Raw genomic sequence first — 27,032 nt, forward strand, 5'->3', positions numbered from 1 at the left:
CGCACTGCAGAATCTGCTGTATTTCTGTCACCAGTCTGTTGTCAGACTGTGGGCAGCAGGATCTGTTACGTTTCTGCCGTCATTTTGGTGCCAGACTGCGCACAGCAGGATCTGCTACATTTCTGCCGTCAATCTGCTACCAGACTACGTACGTCAGGATCTGTTACATTTCTGCCGTCATTCTGGTACCAGCTTGCATACGTTAGGATCTGTTACGTTTCTGCCGTCATTCTGGTGTCAGCTTGCATACGTCAGGATCTGTTACGTTTCTGCCGTCATTCTGGCGCCAGACTGCGCACGGCAGGATCTGCTACATTTCTGCCGTCAATCTGCCGCCAGACTGCGTATGTCAGGATCTGCTTTGTTTCTGGCATCAGTCTGCCGTCAAATAATGTTTGCAGACTCTGCCGTCAGAATGCGGGCACAATTGATAAACAGTTGGCACCAATCTGCTGTAAACTTCTGATTCATTCTGCCGTCAGTCTGCTGAAATATTGCTATTAGGGCACAAAACCACATGAATTTCACGTGGACACAACGTTTCTATTTTCCTGGAGATATCCGCACTTATACTATTTAAACGTTTAAGAAAACTTGTATATTATACAATACTCACATAGAGAAAAATTGCTTTAGGTTTAATATTCTTGTTCGATTTTGAGTTGTTTCATTAAAATATATTTTTACAATATTATTTTTAGAAATAAAAACTTTATTTCATTGAAAAAAACCATGTTGATAGAAGGATTTGAGATAATATTTTTCAAAAGCTTTTTTTAGATTTAGTAATTAAAATTTTTATTTAAACTTCCTTGAATTTGTTTCAAATTATTTCTTTTGTGGGTTAACCATTATAATACTCCATTATTAGTAATTTTGAAACATAGTCTATACTGATATTCGTCACATATCGAATGTTGTTGCGTTGTCTTAATTTTTGACATGAAAGATTATAATGCTCTGTGAATATTATGAGGATACATTATTATTATATAAGCACAAGTCACAAGAACATCGTTAGTCATTGCGATAACTGCGTGCCACTCGACTATCAGGTTAAGCAAAGCCTAGAATGGTCAGCACATGGAGGGGTGCCGTTTGGAATCGAAGCATATTTATTGTTGCTTGTGGCATATTTATTATTGTTTGTGACATATTTGTTACTGTTTGTAGTGTATTTGTTATCATGTGTTGCATATTTGCTAGTGTATTTTCCATGTTAGCCATTCTAAAAACATAACAGTTTTCACGTGCAAATATATAATTACAAGATTAAAATTTACTCATATACCCAGATAGCCAAATCTGTTCTGCCAAATAAAGCCACAGATTTGCTTACAAGATTTGTTGGCAAATTTAGTACAAATTTGGAATAAACCTTGTTTTATCAAAGAATGTCCACAAACTGGTAGCATTTATGTAGCAAAGTTTGCGCACATAACATGATACCAAATTGACGCCAAGTAACACGCAACGCTTGCTACCAAAATTGACAGCAAATTGGCGTCAAACATCGAGCACAACTTGAGTACGCCACTTGATGCCAAATTAATGCCAAATACCGAGCAAACTTCGGCGACAATACTCCACAGCAAATTGATGCCAAATACAGAGCAAAGCTTGGCGATAAAACCCTACAGTAAATTGACGCCAAATACCGAGCAAAGCTTGGCGAAAAAACCTTGCAGCAAGTTGACGTCAAATACCGAGCAAAGCTTAGTGACAAAATTCCACAGCAAATTGGCGCCAAATATCGAGCAGATTCTGCCACATTCATTTACTACACCCCTCCCAACCCTTCAACCAGGTAGCTTAAGTTCAAGTAAAGCAAGGAGTACAGATTTTGGCCAAGTATATAATGTACAATGCAAAAGCAAATGAATTTATTAGAATCATTCATCGTTTACGTACAGCTGGAAATGACTTCTGATAATGCATTTGCTTGTCAATTATATATTATGCACGAATCTGTGTTCCCCGCTTAATTATTAAGTAAAATCAAATATGTTAATAAATTTTTATTAATATTTTACAAATTTATTATACTTAATGATTTATTATTAATGTAACAATTTTTTAAATTTGTTACAATGTCGAAAATACACTAAAATATAAGGCTAATATTACATTTGTCGTACGACAATCTTTTCGAATAGTTGATTAGTCAACAAACAGAATATTTCTAGGATTGCTTCGCGTACGCCAATCAATGTATCCGAAAAGCTTGTCGTACGATACATGTAATATTAGCCTAAGTTGGCACTAAAAAGTGCCGATTCAGATATTGGCATTCAAAAATGCCTTTTATTGCACTGAGGTGTTCCCGTTATGTTTTAAAAATAGGCGCTGAAAAGTACCGATTTACTCCTCTCTCTTCGAGAAGAGAACGTGTGGTATGTGCGTGCGTGTGTATGTGTGTCTGTGTGTGTGTGTGCGCGCGCGCGTGTGTGTGTATGCGTGTGTGTGCGTGCATGTTGCACCCTCCTCTCTCCCTCTCCCTCTCCCTCTCTCTCTCTCTCTCTCTCTCTCTCTCTCTCTCTCTCTCTCTCTCTCTCTCTCTCTCTCTCTCTCTCTCTCTCTCTCTCTCGACCTCCTGTGACCATGAGTGTTGTCTTCGACCTCATCCTCGTCCCATGCATCTGTAAATTTAGAAATTTTTTATATATTTTAATATATATGACGGACGCGATTAATAGATGAGGTCAAATAAAATACAGGGAACGAAAATGAAAAATTGATGAATATATAACTTTACTACCAGTAATCAGTGAGGAATGATCCCTGCTATAAATGCTTTGCTACATTTCTCTCTTACATGACCCTATTTCTGTATTATTTCATGAATGTAGGCATTTTTCAGTGATATTCAATATATACATATTAAACAACATATCGTGAAATGTATTGAATATTACAGAAAACTGTATACATTGGCTGCGTTCAGAAGAACAAAATGATCAGTGAACGGTTAGTGATTCTTGCTCCTGATTGGCAAATACTTCTGGGCCTATGAAAAATATAAAAGAATGCTCCAGTCACAGACAAAATAATCACTAAGCGCTCACTGATCACTTTGTTCTGCTGAACGCAGCCATTAACGAAATAATATTGAAATTGCGTCATATGTGAGGGAGAAATTCAGCTAAATATTTCCAGCAGATGTATCATTCCTCACTGTTCAGATACCACACAATATTTACAAGATATTTTAAAAACATAGATGTTGGATATATTATAAATATTCTAATGTCTGAGATTTTTAACTATGGAAAAAATATGATAAATATCTAAAAATATTTATGATATTGTTCATACATCTTTTATAAATCGGAATTCTTTTTATAAACATACGTATGACAAACATGTTTAAATATTTATCATACCCTTTTCATGCCTGAAAATGTCGGACATTAGAATATTTACGAAATATTCAACATCTATATTTTCACAATATCTTGTAAATATTGCGTGTTTATTCAACAGTGCTATATACCTTATATCGGGTCTTGCTGGTCCTGCTCCTCTTCCTCGTCTGCACGCTCGTCGCTCCATAAGTCGCGCTATATCCTTGGGCAGGCTGCCGTTCTACGTTGATTACGTCTTCTGTGGCGGTGTCGTTCCTTCGCTGTCCGAAGAGCGTCTTGCATCTGTATTAGAGATGTCGATATCGAAAAAAAATATCACATTTGAATACATTCGCCAAATTTAAAAGTACTCATATCGATATCGAATAAGCAGTCAAAATATCGAATAAATGTCGAATAATTCGGTAGCCAATAAGAACCCAGCAAACACAATAAGCCTGTTCGTTTTGTCTGCACTGCTGAACTGATGCATTAAGTTAAAGTGAGACAAACGTAGGTTTTCTCACTTCAACTTGTTGCACCAGTTCAACAGTGCAGACAAAACGAACAGGCCTAATATTACATGTAACGTGCATGTTAGTTGTAATTTTCTACTCAACAACTGTTATTGTTGAGTAGGAAATTACTACTAACATGCACGTTATATGTAATATTGGCTGCGTTCAGTAGAACAAAATGATCATTGAGCGCTTAGTGATTGTCTGTGACTGGAGCATTCTTTTAGATCCTTCATAGACCCAGGAGTATTTACCAATCAGGAGTCAGAATCACTAAGTGCTCACTAATCACTTTGTTCTGCTGAACGCAGACAATCAGAATGTAACATTTCTAGTATGTCACTAAAACTAGCATGAAAACAAGCACCGTGTGCTACTGACTTTAGCTTTATATTTAAAAAATCACTTTTAAAAAAATATTCAATAAATATTCGCTGAAAAATATATTTATTCGATTTTTATTCATATATTTTCTATTCGATATTTGTATATCGAAAATAAAAATAATATCGAATATTCGATAATTTCGAATATCGATAAACATCTCTAATCTGTATTTAGAACTCGGAACGTTGAGGCCACTGAAATATTCTCGAAAGCAATGTCGTTTTGCGGCTGGAATTTCTTTTTCGCATAATTCATACACCTATGTTTTGCTTTTCGGTATCTTGTGAAAAGTAATTTTGTATCCTCGTGTACAGATATTGTGTATGTGAATAATATCTGTTTTACCTATTCATGTATTCATATTCTTAACCTCTTTTTCACGACAAGTGTCAACAGCAAATGTGAAAAAGTCCTTTGAGAAGGGCATATATAACCACCACTTTCTAAATAAAAGGGCAATGGTAAGACAATTACATAAGATTATGTTGTTATCATTTGATACAGGCACATAGTTTTACTTACAGATGGAAGAACGACCAAAGCGTATAATTACAAAGCCAACAAGCTACCAGACATCATCAGACGAGGCTCCTCCAATATGCAAACAGGCTGCACCTGTGCCAAGCACCACGGCAGGAAGCATCGAAGAGGACATCTTAGATATACGGGCCACCCTGGACAAGAATGCAAACGATATACATTTATTTACTAATACTACACAAAACATATCATCGCGCACACACGCATATAATTCCACACACATTACTCCCACAGCATCTGTCCACCCAGCACAAGACACACCGATTCATACTTCTCACACTACATGTACACCTCACGAAAATGAACACATGTACTACACTAATGATACATATACTGAGTTGCAGGGTACTTCGCGCCCATGGACAACGCAGGGACACACGCAGCATCAGTTCCATCAGGAGCGTCTATCTTACGAGCAGTACGAAGAGCGGCTACCTTATGGCCAATATGCACGAATAACACAGAAGGCGGACAATCGGTATGTCTTTGTGCGTATTTAAAAATATAACAGTAACGAAAATTGTAAAAGAACATTTATAAAAACGTTATTTTTGTGCACAGGGAGAACAACGATCGTTGGGAGCGCATGGAAAAGAGACTTACGTGAGTATGTACTATATACTGACAAAATAATTTTTAAAATTATCTTTTTACCCTTTCTTCACAGGAAGATGGCCTCAACGTTCCGAGTTCCAAATATAGATGCAAGACGCTCTTCGGACAGCGAAGGAACGATACCGCCATAGAAGACGTAATCAACGTAGAACGGCAGCCTGCCCAAGGATATAGCGCGACTTATGGAGCGACGAGCGTGCAGACGAGGAAGAGGAGCAGGACCAGCAAGACCCGATATAAGGTATATAGCACTGTTGAATAAACACGCAATATTTACAAGATATTGTGAAAATATAGATGTTGAATATTTCGTAAATATTCTAATGTCCGACATTTTCAGGCATGAAAAGGGTATGATAAATATCTAAACATGTTTGTCATACGTATGTTTATAAAAAGAATTCCGATTTATAAAAGATGTATGAACAATATCATAAATACTTTTAGATATTTATCATATTTTTTCCATAGTTAAAAATCTCAGACATTAGAATATTTATTAATATATCCAACATCTATGTTTTTAAAATATCTTGTAAATATTGTGTGGTATCTGAACAGTGAGGAATGATACATCTGCTGGAAATATTTAGCTGAATTTCTCCCTCACATATGACGCAATTTCAATATTATTTCGTTAATGGCTGCGTTCAGCAGAACAAAGTGATCAGTGAGCGCTTAGTGATTATTTTGTCTGTGACTGGAGCATTCTTTTATATTTTTCATAGGCCCAGAAGTATTTGCCAATCAGGAGCGAGAATCACTAACCGTTCACTGATCATTTTGTTCTTCTGAACGCAGCCAATGTATACAGTTTTCTGTAATATTCAACACATTTCACGATATGTTGTTTAATATGTATATATTGAATATCACTGAAAAATGCCTACATTCATGAAATAATACAGAAATAGGGTCATGTAAGAGAGAAATGTAGCAAAGCATTTACAGCAGGGATCATTCCTCACTGATTACTGGTAGTAAAGTTATATGTTCATCAATTTTTCATTTTCGTTCCCTGTATTTTATTTGACCTCATCTATTAATCGCGTCCGTCATATATATTAAAATATATAAAAAATTTCTAAATTTACAGATGCATGGGACGAGGATGAGGTCGAAGACAACACTCATGGTCGCAGGAGGTCGAGAGAGAGAGAGAGAGAGAGAGAGAGAGAGAGAGAGAGAGAGAGAGAGAGAGAGGGAGAGGGAGAGAGGAGGGTGCAACATGCACGCACACACACGCATACACACACACGCGCGCGCGCACACACACACACAGACACACATACACACGCACGCACATACCACACGTTCTCTTCTCGAAGAGAGAGGAGTAAATCGGTACTTTTCAGCGCCTATTTTTAAAACATAACGGGAACACCTCAGTGCAATAAAAGGCATTTTTGAATGCCAATATCTGAATCGGCACTTTTTAGTGCCAACTTAGGCTAATATTACATGTATCGTACGACAAGCTTTTCGGATACATTGATTGGCGTACGCGAAGCAATCCTAGAAATATTCTGTTTGTTGACTAATCAACTATTCGAAAAGATTGTCGTACGACAAATGTAATATTAGCCTTATATTTTAGTGTATTTTCGACATTGTAACAAATTTGAAAAATTGTTACATTAATAATAAATCATTAAGTATAATAAATTTGTAAAATATTAATAAAAATTTATTAACATATTTGATTTTACTTAATAATTAAGCGGGGAACACAGATTCGTGCATAATATATAATTGACAAGCAAATGCATTATCAGAAGTCATTTCCAGCTGTACGTAAACGATGAATGATTCTAATAAATTCATTTGCTTTTGCATTGTACATTATATACTTGGCCAAAATCTGTACTCCTTGCTTTACTTGAACTTAAGCTACCTGGTTGAAGGGTTGGGAGGGGTGTAGTAAATGAATGTGGCAGAATCTGCTCGATATTTGGCGCCAATTTGCTGTGGAATTTTGTCACTAAGCTTTGCTCGGTATTTGGCGTCAATTTGTTGTAGGGTTTTATCGCCAAGCTTTGCTCGGTATTTGGCGTCAATTTGCTGTGGAGTATTGTCGCCGAAGTTTGCTCGGTATTTGGTGACAATTTGGTGTGATGTTTTGTCCGCAAGCCTTGCTGGGATCTTGGCGCCAATTTGCTGTGGAGTTTTGTCAGCCAGTCTTGCTCATTATTTGGCGCCAATTTTCTATATAGTTTTGTCAGCAAGCCTTGCTCATTATTTGGCCCCAATTTGGCATCAGAATATGTATACAAGCTTTGCTAGCAAATTCCGATGCTATTGAGGACACAGGTGGCACCGGATTTGACAGCAAACTTTGTACAAGTTTGGTGCCAATTTGGCGACAATTTGCTACCAAATTGTTTGCTGGGTATTTACTTAAATATTTACTTATTTACAAAATATTGACACTAATAGCTTGCTGTCTGTGCTGCAGGAAATATTGTTGGAACACTGTTTTCTTTTAACCGACCACATGATAATCCTACTCGTATAATACAATCCCTTGCAAAGTGTAGACTGCATACTTTACTGGAGGTTTTAATATTTACCACATGTTCTTCACTTTGACCAGCAGCACGAAAAATCTGTACCCACTGATGTCTTAGCACCGGATTTGATGGAAATCTCTTTAATAATAATAATCATATTGAAACATTTATTGACCAGTTTGACAGTAATATATCACGAAGAACTATGTAATATTTTTATAAAATAATGTTTAAAATTTATTGTAAATTATAAGACACTTTTCCGCACAATGTATGACACTACGTTACAAATAGTTAACATAACTTACTTAAAAAATTGTAATAGTTCCTCCTCTTCTTTATTTATTTTCTTGTAGGTTGACGAATTGCAACCTTACACATAACAGTACACAATCATTGTAAAATACGCATATATAAATTTTCTTTCTTGCTTTTCCTCAGATCAGTAGCTTGAGCATTAAACTGTTGAACATAGATTTTCTATTACACAATGTCATCGAAGTACCAGAATTAGCCACTTCACGTTGAGAGTTATCCTCTGGGGGCGCTTTTCATGTTGATTACAGCGTAAACAGGCCAACTAGCAGTCCATATTTATATAGTCAAAGCAGAGAGAAGCCTGAGAGCGGGCATGGCTGCATTTACAGCCCCAGTAAGCAAAATGCTAACAGAATGCGCGCAAATTGATGTCAATTTCGATCAGATCTCCATATCAAAACCATAGCCATCTGTGTCCTCATTAGGCTCGTGTTTTGTCGACAGGACCTATGTGACAGGCCGTGCGAGCAGATTGTCGGCAGAAACTGCGCAGGTTCTGCTGCCAAACTACACATAGAGTCTGCGCGTAGAGATTTCTCGGTTTCTGCCGCCAATCTGCCGTCAAATTATTGCAAGTCTTACGCGGTTTTTGATAGAAATCTGCCGTCAAATATCTGACAACAGGATCTGGCGCATATTTGACCGCAGATTGGCGGCATAATTTGATATAACGGATTTTGCGTTAAACTTGTTGCCTATTTGCCATCAAACTATGATAGCAGGCTTTGTTCGAAATCTGCTCGCGCAGGTTTGGCTATTTGGGGCGTTATCGAAAAGTTGGCTGATTCGAAGCACTAACTGGGTCCATTTTTCATGGACATGAACTACTAAGCCAATGTCCACGATTTGTTGTACTATTCCGTGCTATGTCCATAATTATTTGGTTCTGTTCTGTGCTATGTTCACGAGCGAGCTAGATTAGTTAGATAAAAACGAAGCATGGGTCTTTGTCTCACCACGAATAGACAATCGCGACGAAGCGAGCCAGCAGCGATGTCATCGTAAGGCAGACGTCGCCGTCTCCCCTTTCACTCCCTTGTTTTCCTTTCCACATTGTTTTATATTCATAATTCGGGAAGAAAATAATTTCGAGAGTTCGGACGATTTCTAGCAATGACGCGACAGAGATAACACGCGGCCACATTAATTTGTCATGACTTTTATATTACTTATAATTATATAAACGCCCATATATGCAAATTATAGATAATTATTGCGCGTATGTTTTAATATTGTACAATATGGTATATAATAACACCAACTTCATTTCTTGCAGTAATTTTTTAAGATCTTCGTTGAGGTCATGAATTAATTTTTTTCTCCATCAATCAGTTTTCTGCAAAAATTAAGATTTTTTAAATAAAATATAAAATGTTTCTCTTCTCTTCTCTTCGAAGAGTTACTTAAAAAATATGTACTCCACAAAGGCAACTAAAAAATGTGTAGTCAGAAGAGTCAATTTAAAAGTGTACTCCGAAAAGTCAATTTAATAGCGTATTCCGAAGAGTCAATTTGAAAGCATACTGAAAAATCAAATTAATATTGTAATCCGAAAAGTCAATTTATAATAGAATATTTACTTCGATTATTCAGCTAAAGAAAAAAATATTTATTATATTCAGAGAATAATATTTAATTTATTATTTATATTTATCTTACTTATGCTTACCCTACATATGCTTCTTTGAATGACAAATTTAATTTGTTGACTGATTCAGATTCAGATTTGTTAAAATATCTCATGCACAACTCTTGAACAGGTAGGTAGTAAAATAATGTTCTTTCTTTACGAATTTTATAAACTTTTCACGAACATAAAAATTGAAAGATTCTCAGAGAATAAATAACTTTTCTTGAACATTTAAACCAAAGGAAAATCTTTTCCCATTAATAAAGAATGAATAATTAATATCTCACACAAGAGGAATCTTCATCCTTGATATCACCGCACGATTTTGCTTTTAGGAAAGTATAATATTGATGTAATAGGAACAAATGCTATCCAAAAACGGTGCAAATCTTTTGAGAAATGTAGTTTGAAGTTTAGTCTTTTCTGTTAATGTCGTTATAGCAGAAGAATTACCAATTTGCTTCAGTAGCGCAGTAGATCAGGCTTTGTGAAATAAGCGTAGAGGTTGTTCAAGTGTATTATTTTTACTATCACAGGGAGAACTATGTAGAATGTATAATAATACGCAGACAAATTCTTTACATAATCATACTTATTTCTTTTAGCATGAATAAAAATGATCAATGCTAACATGATAAGTGTATATCGCAATTGTACGTGTACACACACACACACATACACACGTATACCAATGATGTCAAAACCGAACAAATGAAATCGTGAAAATTTTTTATTGATCGCAATTGTACGCAAAGACGAAAGAGAAGTACACGGGTCTCCGCGGGTATCTCGTCATATTAATTGTCTATGAGCTGATAAACAGTTGATCTCCGGTATTTACAAGTTACGCTTGTCCGCAGCTTGTTCGATTTTGACATCATTGGTATTAGTGATGCGAATTTGGTGACGGACTTGCACGAAGATTCTCCGCCCCCCTTCCCATAAAGTACGAAATAAAACCTCCTTGCTTTTATTACAATATCCTGTAAGTTAACAAATATTCTTCACACATACAAACATAGTATTATTATATTTTTATTGAGTAGTGCACTGAACAACTATGACATTGTTCTGAGAGTTTTCTCATTTAGAGCAATGAAACAAATATATTTTATGAATTTTTTTTCGCGCAGATAGAAAATTTCACGGATGTAATTGTTTTTGGAGATTATTTAATACTGTATGAAAAATATTTATTAACTTACAGGATATTGTAATAAAAGCAAAGAGGTTTCATTTCGTACTTCTTAATTCTGTTACAATATTCTTTTATATTTCATACTACATCCTTGTATAACTTAAAATTATTCTTAAAATATTATTAAACAATTCAATAATCAAACCTGTGAACCTGCTCCGCAAAACCGACTCCGCAAAACAATTAATAAAATATATTTCGTTTCTTTGGCGCCGAATATTATTAATACTATTACAAATAATATTACAAATGATATAAATTTTTACAAACAAAATTTGTAAAAATTTGTATTATTTGTAACATTATTGTACAATTACAAATAAAATTACAAATAATAATATTACAAATAATATATATTACAAATAATAATATCATTAATAATAAAATATTATTTGTAATAATTTCGGTGCGCCGAGTAGACAAAGCTTTTCAGTATTGTCATAGAGAGGAAAGGAGAGAGAGAAACAGTCGCGCCGCGATTCAGATTATGGGCGAGAAAGAATTAGGCTCACTCGCTGAGCGAGAACAAGAGCGACAAGGAGGGAATGATATTCTCTCTCTCTCTCGCTCGCTCGGCGCGTCGACGATTGTCGATCGCGTGGCTCACACGGATTGACCGAGCTGGCTGCGTGCGTGCATGGGTTGGCGAGGGGGGGGGGAGAATCCTCGTGCAAGTCCGTCACCATATTCGCATCACTGATACCAATGATGTCAAAATCGAACAAGCTGCGGACAAGCATAACTTGTAAATACCGGAGATCAACTGTTTATCAGCTCATAGATAATATGACGAGATACCCGCGGAGACCCATGTACTTCTCTTTCGTCTTTGCGTACAATTGCGATCAATAAAAAATTTTCACGATTTCATTTGTTCGGTTTTGACATCATTGGTATACGTGTGTATGTGTGTGTGTGTGTACACGTACAATTGCGATATACACTTATCATGTTAGCATTGATCATTTTTATTCATGCTAAAAGAAATAAGTATGATTATGTAAAGAATTTGTCTGCGTATTATTATACATTCTACATAGTTCTCCCTGTGATAGTAAAAATAATATACTTGAACAACCTCTACGCTTATTTCACAAAGCCTGATCTACTGCGCTACTGAAGCAAATTGGTAATTCTTCTGCTATAACGACATTAACAGAAAAGACTAAACTTCAAACTACATTTCTCAAAAGATTTGCACCGTTTTTGGATAGCATTTGTTCCTATTACATCAATATTATACTTTCCTAAAAGCAAAATCGCGCGGTGATATCAAGGATGAAGATTCCTCTTGTGTGAGATATTAATTATTCATTCTTTATTAATGGGAAAAGATTTTCCTTTGGTTTAAATGTTCAAGAAAAGTTATTTATTCTCTGAGAATCTTTCAATTTTTATGTTCGTGAAAAGTTTATAAAATTCGTAAAGAAAGAACATTATTTTACTACCTACCTGTTCAAGAGTTGTGCATGAGATATTTTAACAAATCTGAATCTGAATCAGTCAACAAATTAAATTTGTCATTCAAAGAAGCATATGTAGGGTAAGCATAAGTAAGATAAATATAAATAATAAATTAAATATTATTCTCTGAATACAATAAATATTTTTTTCTTTAGCTGAATAATCGAAGTAAATATTCTATTATAAATTGATTTTTCGGATTACAATATTAATTTGATTTTTCAGTATGCTTTCAAATTGACTCTTCGGAATACGCTATTAAATTGACTTTTCGGAGTACACTTTTAAATTGACTCTTCTGACTACACATTTTTTAGTTGACTTTGTGGAGTACATATTTTTTAATTAACTCTTCGAAGAGAAGAGGAGAGAAACATTTTATATTTTATTTAAAAAATCTTAATTTTTGCAGAAAACTGATTGATGGAGAAAAAAATTAATTCATGACCTCAACGAAGATCTTAAAAAATTACTGCAAGAAATGAAGTTGGTGTTATTATATACCATATTGTACAATATTAAAACATACGCGCAATAATTATCTATAATTTGCATATATGGGCGTTTATATAATTATAAGTAATATAAAAGTCATGACAAATTAATGTGGCCGCGTGTTATCTCTGTCGCGTCATTGCTAGAAATCGTCCGAACTCTCGAAATTATTTTCTTCCCGAATTATGAATATAAAACAATGTGGAAAGGAAAACAAGGGAGTGAAAGGGGAGACGGCGATGTCTGCCTTACGATGACATCGCTGCTGGTTCGCTTCGTCGCGATTGTCTATTCGCTGGTGGTGAGACAAAGACCGATGCTTCGTTTTTATCTAACTAATCTAGCTCGCCCGTGAACATAGCACAGAACAGAACCAAATAATTATGGACATAGCACGGAATAGTACAACAAATCGTGGACATTGGCTTAGTAGTTCATGTCCATGAAAAATGGACCCAGTTGGTGCTTCGAATCAGCCAACTTTTCGATAACGCTGTAAATGCAGCCATGCCCACTCTCAGGCTTCTCTCTGGTTAAAGCTTGCAGCATATTTGCTATATATTTGCTATTACACTTTTATTAATAGAATATGCCCATATTTTGCCTATATATTGGAGGATCATTTTATTCCATTTACATTAAAATTTATTTGCCTAATTTGGTGGCATCTTACCAGCAAAATTACTGACATGTATGTTACATCTGAATAAATATTATGATACACTATGTTATATCTGAGTAGTTTTCAAGATAGAAATTTATTTCATGTATCCATTTATAAAACACTGTTAACTATTAGGTTCTACTTGATATAATAAATATATAATAAAAAAAAAATATATGTGTGTATGACTATTATGACTAGTAAATTATTAGGTTTAAACTTATTTCTAGCTCTTTATGTTCTGCATAATGGAATCCTGTTTGATATAGTAACCGGATGTTTCAGACCACCCGGATCATTCGATTTTTTCGTTAACACGACATTTTAGAGAAAAATATTTCAGACAAATGTTATAGGGCTTCAAAGGATCTACTTATGACGCTACGAATTTGTCCTTGGGATAACCTTGAAAAGTCCAGTCAAGATCAACATAAAAATCTTAAATGGATACCTTAATTTTTTATTACATCATCTTTTGTGGCAATTAATTTGAACAACTTTTGTTTGGAACATTTTTTTATTTACTTAATAGTTTTTGAGATATTTAAGGAAAACTTGATAACTTTTTCAATATTTAACTCACGATATCTCGCTAACTATTTGTCAAAAGAAAAAGTGGTACTAGACTTTTTTGCTCTATTAAGTCTCAAGAATATATTGTTCCAATAGCGCCCTGAATTTGGTTAATTTAATAATTTAGAAATTTCCAAAGGTCGATAAGTTAACAACAGTTAGGGCACTATTATAGTAATATATTCTTGATAATAAATAAAGTGGAAAAGTCTAATATTGGGTCTGGGAAAAAGTTCGTGGCGTTTTTTTTAGTAAAATTTAACTGGTTTTCTTATAGTGTGAAAATTAATTTATTTAAACCAAATATGCTCTATTATTATCGACAATGTTTCGCCATTTTTCGGGTAGAGCCATGATGTCATCGGTGAAGAACTTCTGTGGTTTCTGGTTGAAAAACTGAATCAAGTGGTTTTCACAGGCTTCTTTTGAAACCAGCTTAATTCCATTGAAAGAGTTCTGCAGAGATCGGAACAAGTGATAGTCAGAGGGTGCTTTGTCTGGACTATATGGTGGATGCATCAAAACTTCCCAACCAAGCTCTCGCAATTTTTGACAGGTCATCAAAGAAGTAGTCGGGCGTTGTCATGATGGAAGACAACACCTTTCTTATTATTCAATTCGGGCCGTTTTCTTTCAATTGCCTGTTGTAATTTCTCTAGTTGTCCACAGTAGAGTTGACAATCAATAATCTGACCAACTGGAAGTAGCTCATGGTGGACGATTCCCTTCCAGTCCCACCACACACACAGCATCACCTTTTTCGGCGTCAATCCTGGCTTCGCGAACGCTTGTGACGGCTCACCATCCCTTATCCACGATCTTTTACGCTTCCGATTGTCGTACGTGATCCATTTTTCATCACCGGTTATGACATGTTTCAGAAATGGCTCGATTTCATTGCGTTTCAGCAACGCATCGCAGATGTTAATTCGGTCTATCATGTTTTTCGCGCTCAACTCATGAGGAACCCATACATCGAGCTTATTTTTGTAGCCAGCTTTGTGTAAATGGTTCAAAACAGTTTTGTGGTCAATGCCTAGCTCCATATCCAATATCGACACTGCTGATATGCTTATCTTGCTGGACTGCTTCAAGAATTTCATCAGCTTTTTCAGTGATTGGACGACCAGAGTGTGACTCATCTCTCACATCAAAATTACCAGAACGAAAGCGAGTGAACCATTTCCGCACAGCAGATTTTGATAAAGTACCTTCACCGTACACAGCACAAATTTTTTCACAAACCTGCGCAGCGTTCTTCCCTTTGTCGTAATAATATTGCAAAATATAGCGCAATTTTTCATTACTTTTCTCCATTTTCAAACGCAAACAACTTTCCAACCACTGCACCAATTTCGATGTTCATACACTCAAAGTAACGCTCGAAGTGTCACCTTTCCAACGAGCGTTTAGTGGTGTCGCTGCGATCTGTGTTTCCTGAGTTATTTGTAATTGACACCATCTATCGGGAAAAACGCCACGAACTTTTCCCAGACCCAATATTATTTTTTCTTTCGATGAATAGTTAGCAAGATATCGTAAGTTAAATGTTGAAAAAGTTACCAAGTTTTCCTTAAATATTTCAAAAAAATATTAAGCAAATAAAAAAATGTTTCAGACAAAAGTTGTTTAAATTAGTTGGTAAAAAAAGATGATATAATAAAAGATTGGGATTTCTATTTAAGAAAATTGATGATCAGTGAATATCTCGAAAGTGGCACCATCTATAAACAAAATGCTATCGCTGTTTTATGTTCCCTTCAAGCCAAATAACTTTTGTCTGAAACACTTTTCGATTTAACATAGTGTTTTTGAGACATTTGAGTGGGTCCTTTAAAATGGAACACCCTATATATATTGAGAGTCTCCTGGAGACTCTCTGTGAGTCTTTATTTAATGACGGCAGAAGCGAACGATCGTATGCTAAAAATTATTTTTGTTATATAGATACATTCCAGAGGATGATATTTGTGATCATCCTAACAAATTTAAAAAATATTCTGGACACACTTTCCTCTTGTTGTGATAATAAATAATTTTCCATAAAAATTCTGTAACAATAATCATGAGTGATAATATGTTCAACTCAACATTTGTATAAATTTCACTAATTATTTACAGTGAATGATTATCATACAGCAAAAGAAAAATGTTCAGAACATTTTACAAATGTGTAAAATCGATCATAAGTGTCGTTTTATGGAAATCTCTTTTATTTTAACGTACATGAAAAAAAAGGTTAATATACCATTGTTTTCATTTCTGACATCAAACAAGAATAGTCACAGAAAGTTCTCAAGATCTGTACTATTTCAAAGAATAAAATGATATCTTAAAAAGACGCCGTTTTATTGACTCAATAGAAAGTCAATAAGATGTCACCTTGCTATTTGGAATAATATCAGGTGTAGTAAAAAGAAATCCATTATTTTTCCAATAGATGGCTTTAGTTATCTGTATCTCGCGTTGTATAAGTCCGATCGGGTTGCACTAGATGGCGTTAGAAAGATGAGATTTCGTACTAAAGAACTTTTCTGACAGTTTTATGATTAGTTAACTCAGTTTTGTTTGAGCGCACGTCAAAGATGGACGCTAGCAAAGAGAAAATACGCTATATTTTACAGTTTTTCTTCGATAAAGGCGAAAACGCAAGCCAGGCGGCTGAAAATGTGAATAGTGTTTATGGTCCTGATACTGTAACAGCCAATCACGCGCAATTTTGGTTTCGTCGATTCCGTTCCGGTAATTTCGATGTCAAAGATGCACTACGCACTGGAAGGCCAATTGTCGAAAATATCGGTAAAATCATGGACATTGTCGAGTCCGACCGTCATGTAAGCACTGTTTCGACTGCCCAAGAGCTAAAGATTGCACAAAAAACCGCTTGGAACCATTTGAATAAGACTGGATACAAAAAGAAACTCGATGTATGGGTGCCACATGAGTTAACGAAAAAAAACCTCATGGACCGAATTTCCATCTGCGAATCGCTGCTGAATCGCAACAAAATGGACCCATTTCTGAAGCGGTTGGTCACTGGTGATGAAAAGTGGATCACTTACGACAACGTTAAGCGAAAACGGTCGTGGTCGAATCGCAGTGAGCCGGCGGAAACGGTAGCCAAGCCAGGATTGACGGCTAGGAAGGTTTTGCTGTGTGTTTGGTGGGATTGGCAGGGAATTATCTACTATGAGCTGCTTCCCTACGGCAAAACTCTTAACTCGGAACTGTACTGTCAACAATTGGACCGTCTGAAGGAAGCATTCGCCCAGAAGTGGCCAGCTTTGGCCAATAGGAGAGTAATTGTGTTCCATCAGGACAACGCCAGGCCACACACATCGATAGTGACTCGCCAGAAGCTCCGGGAGCTTGGTTGGGAAGTTCTTATGCATCCACCTTATAGTCCGGACCTGGCACCAAGTGATTACCATCTGTTCCTGTCCATGGCGAACAATTTTGCTGGTGAAAAATTCGCTTCAAGAGAGGCTTGTGAAAATCGACTGTCTCAATTTTTTGCCAATAGGGACGAGGGCTTCTATGAGAGAGGCATAATGAAATTACCTTCAAAATGGCAACAAGTTATCGAACAAAACGGCGCATATTTGACTTAAATCGGATCATTCTAACTATGGTAATTAAAGCCTTCAATTTCATGCAAAAATAATGGATTTCTTTTTATTACACCTGATACAAGTCTTAAAGACTTACGGTAACTATTCTTGAATTAATAAGACGTCTAAGTTTAGGATATGAAACTAAATCATTGTAAAACTAAATCATGATGATTAAATATAATTAGTGATTAAGTATGAGAATTAAAGCAATATATAAAGTATCCCATAATTGTAACATACCAACTCCATAAGGGCGTAGAGCTAAGCGAGAGGAATGAAAAAATGCTCTTCCATTTAGCGATATCTTGTATAATTTTTAAATAACCGCTATTTGAAATGTTGCTACAACATTGCAGATATAATAATGCAAAATATTGTTTTTGCAATATCTCTGCAATATTGCACTGCAATGTGCAATGTTGCAACATTGCAGCAATATTGCTGCAATTGTCTGTGCTGTATGGGAACTAGAATGTTTTAAGGCGTCTAATACTTGATATTCTTTGCTTCATATATATTTCGATTTCTAATATTGTTACAATCTGCGGATGATATCAAAACAAAGGAATGCACTAATTTTGTAAATATTACAGTTGGTGCATTTTTAAAAAAATACTAGTAATATTAATATAGTTCAGCGTATGAGATATGCAAGGATGCTTATCTTACCTGCACATAGATGGAGGTAGCGGTATAGACTCTCTTACTCCGATGCGATCAAACTTGGCATATATTCGCTGCCGTTAGCATTTACTACCGCCACAGCGCCACTGCCGAGGCCAATGGTGGAGTCGCGAGTCACGCGACCGGCACATACGTGAATACCACAGTTGAGCGCTTGCATTCTCAGCGGTAAAAGCGAAGGTTATACGCGCGCGCGGTGTGTGTATGTGTGTGTATATATTGCATTTTCCTCAAGAAATCTTTTCGTATAGTGTTGTCCTTGTTTTCGATCAAATGCGTACGTCTCTTATTTCTTCTCCCTTTGCCCTTCTCTACATCTCTTCGTATCTCTCTCCGTCTTTCTTTCTCTCTCCCCGTCTGTCTCTTCGTCTCTCTCTCTCTCTCTCTCTCTCTCTCTCTCTCTCTCTCTCTCTCTGCCTTTCTCCCTCTGTTTCTCTCCGTCCTTCTCTGTTTCTCTTTCTGTTTCTCTGTCTCTCTCTCTCTCTCTCTCTCTCTCTCTCTCTGTCCTCTCTCTCTTTCTCTCTTTCTATATCTTCATCTCTTTCTTTGTCTCTATCTCTCTCTTCGTATCTTTTTCTCTCTTTCTCTCTCATTCTTCTTCCTTTTCCCTGTCTTTCTTACTCCGTTTCTCGTTTATATATATTTCTTTTATTGAGTAGTTATAAAGCAGGTATAGCAGAAATACAAATAAATGTGTTTTTGATATCAAATAAAGATTATGTGAGCTTTATAAAAAAAGATAAAAAGAAAAAAAACAAGAGATGGAATGAGAAAGAGAGATGTACGAAGTAGAGGAAGAATGAAAGGCAGGTTGACGAAGAAAGCGTGACAAGGAGAGAGAGATTGAGTGAGTAAGAGAGAATAGGAAAGAGAGAGACGAACTATATCGGACAGTGACGAACAGTAAAGAGTGCAACGAGGACACGGCAATCAGTTGTGCTTTCGCGAGAGGCGAGGCTAAGTGTAACGCTGTTTCGAATTCGCGACTATTCTCTGTATTTCTCTCTTAAGGAAAATTACGTGTGTAGGATTAACTGTTCAAATTTTTGGCTCTTTTGTCTTTTGCATACGCCATGCATACTGTGTGCGCGCACGCGCGTGTGTGTGTATTGTATGTATCGCGGGCGTCGTGCGGGCGGGCAAATGGACGTATGTATGGCGTGCGTGCATGCGTCGCGCGCGCGTGTGGTGTGTATGTGTGCGCGCGCGCGCGTGCGTGATACGTGCGTGCATGCGTGCATGCATGCGTGCGTGCGTCGTATGTGCTTGTATGCGTCATGCGTGCGTGCGAGCGTGTGTGTTTATTTATTTTTTTATTCATTTTTTCATTTATAATATAGTGCAGCACGAAGAAGAAAATACTAAGTGACATGTTAAACGTGTATTAAGTGTTTATGAGTTCCACCTGAAGACCGAAGTTAAGAGAGGACCAACATCTTGCGAGAATTTTTACGTTACATATCTTGTTATGTGAGTATATATTTTAATTTCTACATATTCTTCATTTCATATGTTATTAATATCTGCATGACACATCTGAACAACATATTGGTATCTTGTTTATATAAATAACAATATGACATTTATCCTAGTTTTAATCTGATAGATGTAGAATATTGAATTTAGCTCTTTCTTTCTCTTATTTCTCTCTTATATATGTGTGTCCTACTTCTCGCCTCATTCCAAATGTTCTCATCTCTGCTTCCCCTCCTTGCATCTCTTTCAACTTCCTCCCTCTTTTTTCTCCCACTTATCTCTCTTCCTCCCACTCCCTCTCACGCTCTTTCTTTCTATGTTTCTTTCTCACTCACTCGCTATTCACTTGCTCGACCTTCGAGCGAGGACGTGCAGTGCGAGGATTTTTCGATCGCACAAATATAGCAGATAACTTGTTGACATTCGAAATTTTTGAAAATATTGTTACTAATAATTGCAATATTAATAATCATTATTATATTATTCGTATTATTCAAAGTGAATAACAGTTATTTATAAATAAATTTATCACAATAATATATAGAATAATCAGAATAATATGACAATCTCATTTATTTCTACAATTTAGAAGAAAACAAAGTTACATTAAGATTGAAACTATGAATATTATATTAAAATATATTATATTATTTCATTTATATTCATAGCATACATGGCAATATTGTGTAACATGCATAAAATGTCGTCATAATTATATAAGATAACATTTGTAGTTATTTTCTTTAAACATTTGTAGTAATATAATATTTATGATAAATTTTCTGAAGAAAATTATATGAATATGTTTTCCTCTTTAAGATCATAAATTTTAACATAAACTTATGTTTTAACATAAGCTTATGTTTTTTCATGATTTTAATCTTTTTGCAATGACTAGTCTATGAAGTAGTTGCTTATGAAACTAATAATTTCATGAATAATTTTTATAAAAATCATATAAAATACATGGTGTGATAAAGCAACTTTTAAAAGTATCCTAAAACTTTGTTTGCTGTATAATATATACATACAGCTTGTTCTGTTCGCAGTGATAGTTGTAAAGGTTAAATTTGTTCATACATATTTCATAAAATGCAAAATGCAAGTTTCATATAATTATCATAATTATTACTAAATTAAAATGCAATAAATAATATGTTAAAAATATAATAAGCATCTACTGACTCCTTGCTTCATGCCTTTATTCGTGACTATATATATATCATTATTATAATGAATTATGTATTATATTATATTGTCAATATTGTATTGAGTTGTTTATCAAGACAAACGAAAGTTTACAAATATGCGACAGTTTAATATGCTAATCAGAAATGTGCCAATAAATAATAAGAAAGCAATAAGAAAATTTTAAAGATTAATCCTTTAGCAAAACATGCAATATCAGAAACTATTTTAACATTTAGAATTAATTTTTCTAACATTATATAATGTGCTCATTGTATTGTAATGATTATCATAATATTTAAGTAACATAGCATATTAAGTAAAAATATATAAAAAATTAATGAGTTTTGTTAGTGAATAACATATCTTAATAAAAATGTTCAAAAAATACTTTTTAAAGGAAATATTAAATATACGTTTTTAAAATTTTATAAATTACAAATGAAATATACAAACATAGAATGAAATAGAAATAGAAATATGTTATAATATGTTTTGTAATAAAAGTTTTAAAACTGTTCCAAAGAGAACAAATTTTTTTAGCATTTCATAATTTTTCTTATGAATAATGATTGAAGATCATGTTGATAAAATAATTATATATAACAGATACTATATGTTTAGAATTTTATAATTTTATTAGCATCAGTATGAATTCCACAATTTTTGGATAAATATTAAACTTTCCTTATATGTTGAAATATAAGTAGAAAATTTAAATCCTAAATATTTTGACAACAAATTGAAGTAACATGTTGATGTCAAATTTGTGCAAAGAATAAGTTTTTAATTATATATTGTCTTAGGAAATTAGAAAACTAGGAAAGTTATTAAGAAAGGGGATTATTATATATAGGAAATATATTATATATAGGATATATAGGATATATATTATATAAAGGAAAAGAATTTATTATACATGAAACTTGTAATTTCTGTATTTATTAAATTTAATTAATTATTAATGGAATAACGTTTTCATGTATGTGTGCATACATGCACGCATGTGTAAGGTATGGAAAGGGGAAAAGTGTGTATAAGGTTTAAAATGTGTCAGGACAAAATTCGAATATCTCGAAAAGTTTGCATTTTGAGAAAAGATATCTGAAATAAATGTTGCATAATATAAAGCAATATATTGTGTTAATCGTTTGACTTCAGGTTACATTACTAGATATACATATCGTTAAGTCCATATTTTTTTTAAATAGAACCTTTTTGTGATTCCAAAATCTGACAACTAGTGTTAAGAACTTTCCGTAAATTCTTATAAAACTTATTTTTTTTGACTTGCGTGAATTATGGCGAGATTTCGAAAGTTAATTTACTATTAGTATTAACTTTGTTTAAAGTGTGCTATATAAAGGTTGATTTTCTGAATTTATTAAATAATTATATTGAATATGTGTTGAACATACATATATGCGTGTACGTGCATGATTTATAAGTCCGACCGTGCAACTTTCAAGTGGTACTTGAATGATATTTATGTTGACGTTAAGTTAATTTCGAAAACTTGCATAACTCGTATAAGCCTGAGCGAAAGCTAAACATTATCTATTTTGTAAAATCCTTAACATCAACAGTCAAACTCTGGAGTCAAAAATAATAGATGCTATTTAAAGAAATCGATATGATCTTGACCTGACCTTGAAATACTTCTAGCAACTTGACCTGACCTTAACTCCTATTAAATAACTTGACCTGGTAACGCGATCCAAGACTATATAATTAATTTTTAAATACGTTATTTTATATCTTGTTATATTTGTTTTAAACATTTTTCTCATGTCTATTAAGCTGACACAGTCATTTTAGCACAATTACATGCGATTTATATAGAAATTTAATACTATTTTTTAATGTTAATTTGTCACTGTCTTTCCGCTTTTGTTGCTTTATTTATTTCGTTAAAAATAATAATTATGTTAATTTAAAAATAAAGTTAACACAGCCATATATGTAAAAAACTTAGAAATGAAAATGGAAACGTATTTTTTAACGCTATTTTATTGCTATCTTTCTAAAATTCTTTCTTTTAATAAACTTTTAATAAAAAAGTATTACTCCAAATCAACATGTACTAACACATATACATACAAAAGTATTAAAAATTTATATATATTTCAACATATATCTTTTTGATTTTGTTTCTTTTCATTTTGAATAAATCGAGAAAATACCCATGATAATTTAAAACAGCACACGTTAAATTAGCCATTTACTGCTTTAACGTAACGTCAAATGTCCATTTTTTAATACTTCATACATATTATAAGGATTGACAAGAGAAAGACAATCATAGATATAAATCTGAATGACATTGCCCAACAATGCATAAATCCTTATAATATGCAAATATATAAACTGATCGGCATTGCTGCATACACAGGATACAAGACAAGATTAACACAAGTAGGGCATTACACGGCACTTGCTCTACGAATGGGACAATGGATTGAATATAATGATCTGGAAAACAAGGAAAAACATATTAAATCAAATATAAAAATTATATCGGCATTATTAATATATGCGAAAGAAAAATAAATTTTTATTTCTAAAACTTATTGGACATAGTTAAAAGTTTTTTGCCTATTTTTAACAAAATTAAGTCTATTTAAAAACCTCCACACAATTTAAATAGCCTATTCACAACAAAACAACCACAATCTGTAATTACAAACTTAAATGTCACAAAATATCCGACATCTATTGCAAAAGTTGCGGCTGGATTCTGCTGATCACAAATGGCACTTTACTCTTGAGCGTGAGCTGGTTCTTGGATGGTTTGTGTAGGAATGCCGCGGGTACAAAATCTGCAATTACATATTTTAGTAGCACAAAATAAGCATCTTTTGCATATCTTTTGCAAGAGTTGCAGTCCGAGTCTATTCATAAGAGCGGATACTGACGTTTCAAATTGATTTTTGGGTTTTAATTTAATAAGTGTTGTTTTTCTGAAATTGAATGCAAATATGAACTTTTTTCTGATGGCACAAATTAGCACAAATTATGTACTTTCTATTTATGTACTTGTTTTTAATTTTTAATTATTTTTTGTTGTGGTCCTGCTGGCTTCATATGAAGATAGCAGCGCCACGATTTTTTCAAAACGGTACGCGATACGAAGTTTTCCCTTATGGCACAAATTAGCACAAATTATGCTCTTTCTCTTTATATACTTGTTTTTAATTTTTAATTATTTTTTGTTGTGGTTCTGCTGGCTTCATATGAAGGTAGCTGCGCCACGATTTTTTTCAAAACGGCACGAAGTACAAAATTTTTATTAGTAGCACAAATTAGCACAAAATAAGTACTAAAAAGTTTAATAGGTGCATTTCGATTCTGCCGATTTGGTCCTGCCTATTTCAAAGAGGTCCCACCTCCTTAGGTGAGATTTTGCATATAACGAACATCTTATATATATCGAGAGCAATTAATACAATATTTTCAATTTTTTATTTTTGGTTATATTTTATTCTTATGCATACATGTTATATACTCGTTTATGAAACTGAACACATTTTTTCTAATAAAGTTAGGGAAACATAAAATGATCTCGATTTTAGACTATTATTTACAAGTTTGTGTAGAAAATCTTTATGATAGCAACTATAGTGATGATATACGACATTCGACATTACAATTATATTGGATGATTCAAAATGTCAGCACCTTTGTTATATTTCTATTTATCAGATAAGATTTATACTATGTATTTTCTATATTTGAGGTAGTTTTTATTCTTGTCACAATTATTATGCAAGCACGTTTCACAAAAAAATTTTGATATTTCCAGAAAAATTGAATGTTTCTGATTTCTGTTTGCTATATTTTAAAATGTAGATTACCTTGAAATTTTTAAATTTTAAATATAATTTTTACTAGTTTGCTGAAAACACTATTCAGGGTCGTACTGCTTTTATTGTATAATACATCATTTGAAATTCTACAACTTTGGAATATTTTTTGGAAGATACATATTTCTTGGAATATTAAGACGTTCCAACATTTTCTGTACACTCGCATAAAGCGTTGTGTTCACTGAACCATAGAGAATATAAAATATATTTATATATATTATGTACTCTATTTAGATTCTTCTATCACTTTCTAATTGGTTGACTTTATTTTTTGACACACTCTGTGTATACAGTGTCCCATTTTTAAAAATGCACCTCGATAATTCTTTAACGAAGCATTTTCAGCAAAAAAGTTTCGGACAAAAGTTGTATGATTTCAAGGGGGACATAAAACAACTGTTGTGTACTATTTTGTTTACAAATGGCGTCACTTTCGAGATATTCACTGATCATTACTTTTCTTAAATAGAAACCCCAATTCTTTATTACATTGTCTTTTACTACCCATTAATTTAGACAACTTCTGTCTGAAACATTTTTTGCCTAATATTTTTTGAGATATTTAACGAAAACTTGATAACTTTTTCAATATTTAACTCACGATATCTCGCTAACTATTTATCGGAAGAAAAAGTGGTACTAGACTTTTTTGCTCTATTTGGTCTCAAGAATATATTGTTACAATAGCGTCCTGACTTTTGTTAATTGTAAATTGGAGATTCCATTTAAGAAAAATGATTGTGATATTGATAGTGATATTTTTCCATTGACATATAGCACCTTCTAAACCATGTATTGCCTGCAACTGTAACACAATGGTCATATTTTTTACGTTTGTAATATCGAAATTTTCTGCATCTGTCATAAGACTTTTAAAATCATCAGCTTATTAGTTGTGTAAAACCTCTATCTCGATATTAGTTGAAGTTCTCTTTCCTACTGCAATATAGCTGCTCTATTTTTTAATTTCTCAGTAAAAACAGTGTTACCTTTTCACTCTTTTGACATATAATTGTAATATTTATATATGACTAATGATTATTTGTGGTTATTCCGTTCTGTACTGAGCAAAGTGACTTACAAATATAAACTCTCTATGAAAAGTCCTCTCCTTAAATAAGTGAAACGATCGCAAAATAGTAGACTTATTTTGAATTTAATGTTATATACAAACACAGGCACACACACACACACACGCAAACGCACACGCACACGCACACGTATATATATATATATATATATATATACAGGGTGTTATAAAAGTCCGGGAAGAGCAGAATAACTCGAAAAATATGAGTCCTAGAAAAAATGCGAAGTACTGGGTTTTTATGACTTTTTCCTGGCTATCTGACAGTGACCTTGGATTTGACCTTGAAGGTCACTTTAAGGTCAGGTCAATTTTTTAAAATGGGACTCCATACTTTTGACCCCAGAAATGAAAAGAGTGGAAAATTTTACGTTCGGATATGACCTTGAACACTGCCAAATTTGATCTCTGAAGGTCACATAAAGGTCTAAGCTTGTTTTAGGCTGAAAACGCGAATATCTTCGAAAATGCACCTGCTAGGGAGAAATGTTACGCATAAGAATAAGAATGTAGAGGTCAACGAGGGAACCGAATCCGACGTCGGATTTTGCAAATTCAAGATGGTCGATTCAAGATAGCGGCCGATATTTAAGAATAAAAATTGGATCTCGTTTAAGGAGTTTTTGAAGTCGTTCCTGAAATCGAATCCGACGTTGGATTTTACAAATTCAAGATGACCGATCCAAAATGGCGTCCGATATTGAGGAATTATCAACAATCGGAGTATGACCTCGAACGTAATGTAAAATATCACTCTTCACATTATGGGGGGGGTAAAAGTATGTGTTTCCAGCCTAAAAAAATTAATTGACCTTGATATGACTGACACATAACCTTAAGAACAAGGTCAAGGTTGAAAAC

At 34.0% G+C, this 27,032-nt stretch overlaps 2 protein-coding genes and 1 long non-coding RNA gene across 10 annotated transcripts in view; 2 read left to right on the top strand and 1 right to left on the bottom strand.

Annotated features, from left to right (window-relative positions):
• Positions 1–2,565: 2,565 nt before the first annotated feature.
• Positions 2,566–5,539, bottom strand: LOC112588558 (uncharacterized). Of its 2 annotated transcripts, none has more exons than XR_003112924.1 (4): positions 5,444–5,539; positions 4,772–4,923; positions 3,494–3,647; positions 2,566–2,639 (listed from the first exon to the last, which is right to left on the bottom strand). It is a non-coding gene; the product is annotated as an uncharacterized LOC112588558 (long non-coding RNA). The 2 variants fall into 2 exon arrangements; XR_003112925.1 differs by lacking the exon at positions 5,444–5,539 and adding an exon at positions 5,011–5,168.
• On the top strand, positions 4,769–5,639 carry LOC112588557 (uncharacterized). The gene is made up of 3 exons (XM_025298871.1): positions 4,769–5,267; positions 5,351–5,392; positions 5,457–5,639. The coding sequence occupies exons 1-3, from the start codon at positions 4,774–4,776 to the stop codon at positions 5,533–5,535; spliced, it is 615 nt and encodes a 204-aa protein (XP_025154656.1). The 5' UTR covers positions 4,769–4,773; the 3' UTR covers positions 5,536–5,639.
• Positions 5,640–18,636: 12,997 nt separating this feature from the next.
• Ecr (ecdysone receptor) overlaps positions 18,637–27,032 on the top strand; it is a 385,687-nt gene continuing 377,291 nt past the window's right edge. The window contains exons 1-2 of one of the 7 annotated variants that reach the window (XM_025298887.1): positions 18,637–18,831; positions 19,895–20,024. The gene's annotated coding sequence lies outside the window, so the exon portion shown is untranslated. Of the gene's footprint in view, positions 18,832–19,175; positions 19,704–19,742; positions 19,753–19,894; positions 20,025–27,032 lie in introns of those variants that run through there. The other 6 variants (XM_025298888.1, XM_025298895.1, XM_025298889.1 and 3 more) reach the window with 6 other exon arrangements.

Source organism: Harpegnathos saltator, unplaced genomic scaffold, assembly GCF_003227715.2.
Source record: "Harpegnathos saltator strain DR-91 unplaced genomic scaffold, Hsal_v8.6 scaffold244, whole genome shotgun sequence".
Taxonomy (NCBI): Eukaryota; Metazoa; Arthropoda; class Insecta; order Hymenoptera; family Formicidae; genus Harpegnathos; species Harpegnathos saltator.